Here is a 6605-nt window from a genome sequence, read left to right on the forward strand (position 1 = left end):
TCCCCAGTGACACTGGACAGCTGGGAACACGGGTAGCGAAGGTTGATGTCAGTGGACCCCACTATAAGCCCTGGGTCCTGGCAGATGCCCCACATCAGGTATGCAGATGGTGGACCTGGAGATTGGTGTCCTGACCATGTTCCCAGTGGCCAAGGGTGCAACCATTATCGCTGAGTAGGTACGTGAGCCTGGTGTTTCAAAAACTAAATGCCATCATGATAATCCACTGCAGCTTTCAGCACGTTGATTAGATGAATGATAGACTCTGCCACTGGAACACGGTGAGATATATCCTTTTAATTTTTTCCAATGTAACTCTTGCTAAGATGGTTACCAAACAACTACACTAGCATGGCATCACTTGCATTGACTAGTGCAGTCGTGGTTCCTCACCAAAATCTATAAACCAGTAACACACGGTTGCGGCAAAAAAAAAACAAGGTAATGAGGGATTCCTGGGTTTACAAGATTTGGGAGAAGGGTCTCCTACAGATGTGTCAGTTCTTTCGTCACACATGGTCATTTCCAGCGCCTTTAGGAGTGCACCATTTCCTGGAATTCTACACCAAAGCAGGAGGGGAAAGGTGAATCACTTTTCACAAGGCTAACAGAACTTCTACAGGCAGCCACTTACATTAGACAGAAAAAAAAAGAAACCTTTGTCAACTGTCACATATTTATAAAAGGAAATCCAACCCTTCAGTAATTTAGCTGTATTGAAATGGGTTATGCATACATGTGGCATCTGAATTCACACATGGCAGAAGGCTCAGTGATTTGGGGGGGGGGGGGTGGTGCAAGGTGGCTTTTGTTTTTGCCTGCACAAAGACACCCGCCCAGGAGTGAATCCCTGTAGAAGGAAAAGCAAGCCTGCTGTGGGCACCTTAAGGTTGCCAGTTCCAGGTTGGGAAATTCTTTAAGATTTGTATGTGTAGTCTGGATGGGGCAGGGTTTGGAGGAGGAGAAGGAGATTAGATTTATACCCCACCCTTCACTCAGAGTCTCGGAGTTGCTTTCAATCACCTTCCCTTCCTCTCCCTACAACAGACACCCTGTGAGGTAGGAGGGCCTGAGAGAGTTCTGAGATAACTGTTCTCGAGAGAACAGCTCTGAGACAACCCACGGTCTACCTGTAGAGGAGTGGGGAATCAAACCTGGTTCCCCATATTAGAGTCCACCACTCAAAACCCACCACGCCAAATTGTGACGGCAGCCATTTTCTCCAGAGGAACTGACCTCTGTAATCTGGAGTTTCAGAAGAACTCCAGGCCCCACCTTGAGGTTGGCAGTTCTAGGGCATTCCCTTTGTCAGTACAGAGAAAACATATAGGGAAAACATTCTGTGGGTTTATTTTGCTTCCAACCTGATTCCTGTCCTGTCCTGTTAAAAACAGAACAGAAAAGCATACTGCTGTTTACGCTGGAGGAAAGAGCCACCTGGCTAAGCTATGCAGGCCAGTCTCGTGGTGGGGCAGGCCTGTAGCCACAGGGGGGCCTGTGAGGGCACTGCCCCCTGACTTCCAGGCAGGACTCCATCACCTCCAGGGGGGCAGCCTGCTTTTTTCTTTTTTGTCGTGGCTGAGCTGCCGAAGGGTCATCAGCGGCAGCCAGAGCTCGGAGAACTGATCAGGGCACAGTGCACTGCGGTAGCAAAAGCATCAGGCGGAGAGGAGGAAGGTGGGGGAGTGAGAAACAGAAGCCCAGTGGAATGGGCTGGGGAGGGGGGGATGGATGGACTTGCTGGCTGCAAAGTGCTGGAGTGGGGGAAAGGGAGGTGGAAGGAAACCCCCCCCCCTTGCCCTGCTTGCATGGAAGGTGCAGTCCCTTCTTGACTCCAAAGTTTTAGGGTTGGCTGCCTTGACTTAGCCATTTTCAGAGCCTCCAGCTTTTACCGCTACCCCAGAAAGCTTCTGAGAAGTGGCAAGCCCCACAGTGGATGGGAAAGGGTGCCCTCTGACTTTTTAAAAAGCCCCCCCCCCCCGACTTTTAAAATCCTGGCTACGGCCCTGTGGTGGGACAGTGGGTGAAACCTGACCTTGCTTGCTTGCTCGGTGCTGTCAACAAAGCCAGGCAAGGGCATCCACCCTCCTGAGGAGATGAAGGCTGGCCTGTGTATTGGGGTGAATTGGGCATTGAGTTTGGATACTCATCTTGCAGAGGGTGTTGGTCAGCAGGCCTCTCTTGGTTTCTTGTTGCATTGGAGGCCAGGGAAGGAAGGATGCAGGAAATGTTTAGAGAACTAACCTTTAGTAGGCTATTGAAAAGTGGCTAGGTTCCATACCTTCAGCCCCAATTTTTCCATCTCCATCATGGTCTGCTGCTGCCAAAAATGTTTTGGTTTCTGCTGCTGTTAACACTCTGGCTCCGGACTCAAACCTCTGAAGGAAAAATCTGGAAAGAGAAGGATTACATCCGGTCGAGAAAAACTGTGTGATGTTCACCATTATCAAGCAACTGAGAAACTGCCTGCCCAGACAAGAGTCTGGTCCAACGTGAAAGCTTGTTAGGGTCAGCTGGTCTAATATAAGATGAATTGAAAGCAGGGCTTTTTTTGAGCAGGGACGCACAGGAACAGAGTTCCGGCTAGCTTAGCGCCAGGGTGTGTGGCCTAATATGCAAATACGTTCCTGCTGGGCTTTTCCCACACAAAACCCTGTGTGAAACAATGGTGATGTCAGGGTGTGTGGCCTAATATGCAAATGAGTTCCTGCTGGGCTTTTTCTACAAAAAAAAAAGCCCTGGTTGAAAGTATTTTTGTTGGAGAATTTAGGGGTGGGAGCAAAATCCCAAAAGGATCTATGATGGCCAGTCTTGTCACATCTACGCTATAAACCTATACAACTTTCTGTCATCTTTCCCTGCAGAATAGTTTGCAAATCAAAACAAACGCTCTTTGCCTTCTGTGACTAAAGATTTTCTCATAACAGGATTCCCCTATAATTGCTGGCTTTTAACGAAAAGAGTTCTTCCCACACTCTCCCCCAGCTTAAACACACATGGCCAAGAGCATCAATCACCACTGGTTTGCAAAAGGCCTGCATGTGGCTCCAATTCAGCTCAGGAGAGTGAGGGGATGTTTAACTATCCCTGTTCAGTTTTGCTGATGAAACCAGGCTCCCAGTGCTGCTGCTAAAGAAAAACATTTAAAAGGAAAAAGTCTGTATACTTGGAAGCTAAGCAGGGTCGGCCCTGGTTAGTATTGGGATGGGAGACCATCAAGAAAGTCCCAGGTTGCTATAAAGAAGTGGGCAATGGCCGACCACCTATTTGTCTCTTGTCTTGCTTCCACTGGCTTTGACTTGATGGCCCTTTCACCAGATACACGTATGTATGTAAAAGAAAATATCCTTTTTCCCCTTTTATTAGTACATGGATTGTACTTTTGATTCCCCTGTCCCCACATGTTCCCAATCCATTTTGGGGGGGGGTGTTTGCATAATTTGCCTTTTAAAGGCAAGTGGAGACCCGTGACCTTCATCATTTGAGTTCCTCCCTAAATTACATCCCCAGCTGCTAAACAAACAAGCAAGCAAGCATTGCAAGCATAACAGAGCCATTAAATTCTAGTTTAGTCTAAACTCATTTTGAAAGGCAAAAGAGAGAAAACCAAAACAAGAACAATATATGTTTTTAAAAGAACTCACTTAAGTTCATCTTCCTCAATGAAGCCGCTTTGATCATTATCTAGGATCCGGAAGATTTCCTTTACTTGGCTGCCACTCTTTTTGGACATTCCGCTGATCTGAAAGAATTTTTTGTGGTTGAAACTATCTGGAGCTAGACAGGAGAAAAGAGAGAGAAAGTTGCTGTTATCTAGTGCACATGATAGCTCTTTTTCACTTCGATGTCTGACTTCCAAAGCCTTTAAGATTGTTCTCATAAATAGTGAACATAAGAACATAAGAGAAGCCATGTTGGATCAGGCCAACGGCCCATCCAGTCCAACACTCTGTGTCACACAGTGGCCAAAAAATTTTTATATATATATATATATATATATATATATATATATATATATATATATATATATATATACACACTGTGGCTAATAGCCACTGATGGACCTCTGCTCCATATTTTTATCTAAACCCCTGTTGAAGGTGGCTATGCTTGTGGCCGCCACCACCTCCTGTGGCAGTGAATTCCACATGTTAATCACCCTTTGGGTGAAGAAGTACTTCCTTTTATCCGTTTTAACCTGACTGCTCAGCAATTTCATCGAATGCCCGCAAGTTCTTGTATTGTGAGAAAGGGAGAAAAGTACTTCTTTCTCTACTTTCTCCATCCCATGCATTATCTTGTAAACCTCTATCATGTCACCTCGCAGTCGACGTTTCTCCAAGCTAAAGAGTCCCAAGCGTTTCAACCTTTCTTCATAGGGAAAGTGTTCCAGCCCTTCAATCATTCTAGTTGCCCTCTTCTGGACTTTCTCCAATGCTATAATATCCTTTTTGAGGTGCGGCGACCAGAACTGCACACAGTACTCCAAATGAGACCGCACCATCGATTTATACAGGGGCATTATGATACTGGCTGATTTGTTTTCAATTCCCTTCCTAATAATTCCCAGCATGGTGTTGGCCTTTTTTATTGCAAACGCACACTGTCTTAACATTTTCAGTGAGTTATCTACCACGACCAAGATCTCTCTCTTGGTCAGTCTCTGCCAGTTCACATCCCATCAACTTGTATTTGTAGCTGGGATTCTTGGCCCCAATGTGCATTACTTTGCACTTGGCCACTTTGAACCGCATCTGCCACGTTGCATTTGATTTGCCACAGCCTGTGTTCCCTTTTACTAATCTCACTTGGACTGATTTTCCACCGCTTAAAGGAGTCCTTCTTACCTTTTACAGCTTCCATTACAGTGTATGTATGGGCGTGGGTTCATAAGTCATGTTTAGGTTTTCGTTATTGTGCATAAATGTTTTATCACTGGGTGACTGAGACGGCTTACATATGTGAAAACAGCAGTCGGGTCAAACAGATCTGGCTTTCATCACTTGACTTCACTTCAAATACAGTAGTTTATCGGTGTAGTGCAAACCATTGAGTGAGATATGTCAGTGACAGATTAAGAGACGTTAAGTGGTACTCAGCTTCAAATGCCTTTGGTTAGAATCATTGGACAAATTAGGAGAGATCCTGGCTGAAACCCCTGCTGTTCAAGGTTTCCACCAGGCCAGTCAGTTTCTTTTCCTCAGCCTAACTTACCTTGCAGGGTTGTTGATAAAATGGAGGAAGAGGGGAACCATGCATACTGCTTCAGAAAAAATATATAACAAAAAAAGAAAGGGCTCATCATTAGCTGTCCATGGTAGCTTGGAAAAGGGAAGCTCCATCTTCAGAGGGGCTATTCCTCTGATTACCAGACACTGAGAAACTATAGGCAAGGGATAATCAGCAGCCATCATGGCTCACTTGCAAATTTCTCACAGGCATCCAGCAGACCGCTGCTGAAAACAAAATTCTGGATTAAAAGGACCTTTCCTATAATCCGGCAAAGGTATATGTAAGGTTAATTCAGCCTGTGTTCTTACCTTGGCAGTCTCTGAGGGCAGCAGCAATATCAGAAGGGCTCAGGATGTCCGTGATGCTCATATTAACCTGTGCAGAAAGAAAATCAAACTCAAGGTGCTTATGCAGGCAGATAAGCAAGAGGTGCTCCTTCTGTTACGGGGAAGAGGTGAGCATCTGTCTTGGAGCTAGCGCCGGTTGTCTCTTGTTTTTCTGCTAAAACCATATAGCATCTAAGCCTCTATCTGGACCAGTCTTTCTTTTTACAGAGCTATCAAAATCAGTTACAGTATAAATATAAATATGAACTATTTTGATGTAGTGTCTCTGCGACAGGAAGCAGTTACAGCAATGCCACATTTTGCGGTATACAGAATTAAACTTTACAGGTAAATAAGAAATGGACTGTGGTTTCACTGGTATCCATTGGTAGCCACTGTAGTTTCCAGTGGTATCCCAAGAAATAAGCGGTCAATCTATTAGCACACAGCTGTTTTTGTCTTTTCAGCTGGCTGCTCTCATAATGATGGTCTCCCCAAAGAAGAAAGGGGTAAATAGGTAGATAGATCATCACAGGTAAATGAATAATAAATACATAACAGATCCATCTTCCAAGAGAGGCAGCTGTTATACTTACTTTTGATTCAGTCTGGCCACAGGTGTTTCTGCCCTTTAAACTCTCACTCCGGCTGCTCACCTTTGTGGTTTCCCAGGTAGGGAAGAGGGGGGATTTTATTTTTAAAAGAGCTGAGTGGATACCAAGCAGGATGTACCTCTGGCTCAGACTTATCTGCCTAACTTATATAGGATTCTAAAGGTGACAATGGCTACTTGGGTTACCTTTTCATGGATTAGATGCTCCATTTGAGACACTGCTCAGATGTCTTGCTTAACTATTGAACTGGGTTTTTTCTTCCCTTCTATTTATACCCAAGAAGTACACTGAAGAGAGCTACAGAGTCTCCTGTCCAGACAATAAATTAATGTATGTGTTTTAATTAAGTTTTGGCATGGGCCGTCGAATCGGAATCCTGTGCAAGCCCTCTTGTTTTTTTTTCCAGTTCCCAAATGCAGGCTGAGTTTTCAAC

At 45.0% G+C, this 6605-nt stretch overlaps 1 protein-coding gene across 2 annotated transcripts; it reads right to left on the bottom strand.

Moving 5' to 3' along the window:
- Nucleotides 1-390: 390 nt before the first annotated feature.
- Nucleotides 391-6255, bottom strand: LOC132588345 (parvalbumin, thymic CPV3). 2 transcript variants are annotated; one of them, XM_060260714.1, is made up of 5 exons: nt 6155-6255; nt 5541-5607; nt 3645-3777; nt 2282-2391; nt 391-560 (listed from the first exon to the last, which is right to left on the bottom strand). In XM_060260714.1, exons 2-5 carry the CDS (start codon nt 5599-5601, stop codon nt 535-537), a joined length of 330 nt encoding a protein of 109 aa, XP_060116697.1. In that variant the 5' UTR covers nt 5602-5607; nt 6155-6255; the 3' UTR covers nt 391-534. The 2 variants fall into 2 exon arrangements, with proteins under 2 accessions (XP_060116697.1, XP_060116699.1); XM_060260716.1 differs by having other exon boundaries at nt 6215-6251.
- Between the last annotated feature and the right edge of the window lie 350 nt (nt 6256-6605).

Source organism: Heteronotia binoei, chromosome 20 (assembly GCF_032191835.1).
Source record: "Heteronotia binoei isolate CCM8104 ecotype False Entrance Well chromosome 20, APGP_CSIRO_Hbin_v1, whole genome shotgun sequence".
NCBI classification, from domain to species: domain Eukaryota; kingdom Metazoa; phylum Chordata; class Lepidosauria; order Squamata; family Gekkonidae; genus Heteronotia; species Heteronotia binoei.

What these genes read in the sequence shown, in the direction of transcription:
- LOC132588345 (XM_060260714.1), bottom strand. Translation starts at nt 5,601, where the DNA reads ATGAGCATCACGGACATCCTGAGCCCTTCTGATATTGCTGCTGCCCTC. An exon ending in TGCCCTCAGAGACTGCCAAG is followed by an intron (nt 3,778 to 5,540) that starts GTAAGAACACAG and finishes TCTCCTGTCTAG; the next exon opens with CTCCAGATAGTTTCAACCAC. An exon ending in ATTGAGGAAGATGAACTTAA is followed by an intron (nt 2,392 to 3,644) that starts GTGAGTTCTTTT and finishes TTCTCTTTCCAG; the next exon opens with ATTTTTCCTTCAGAGGTTTG.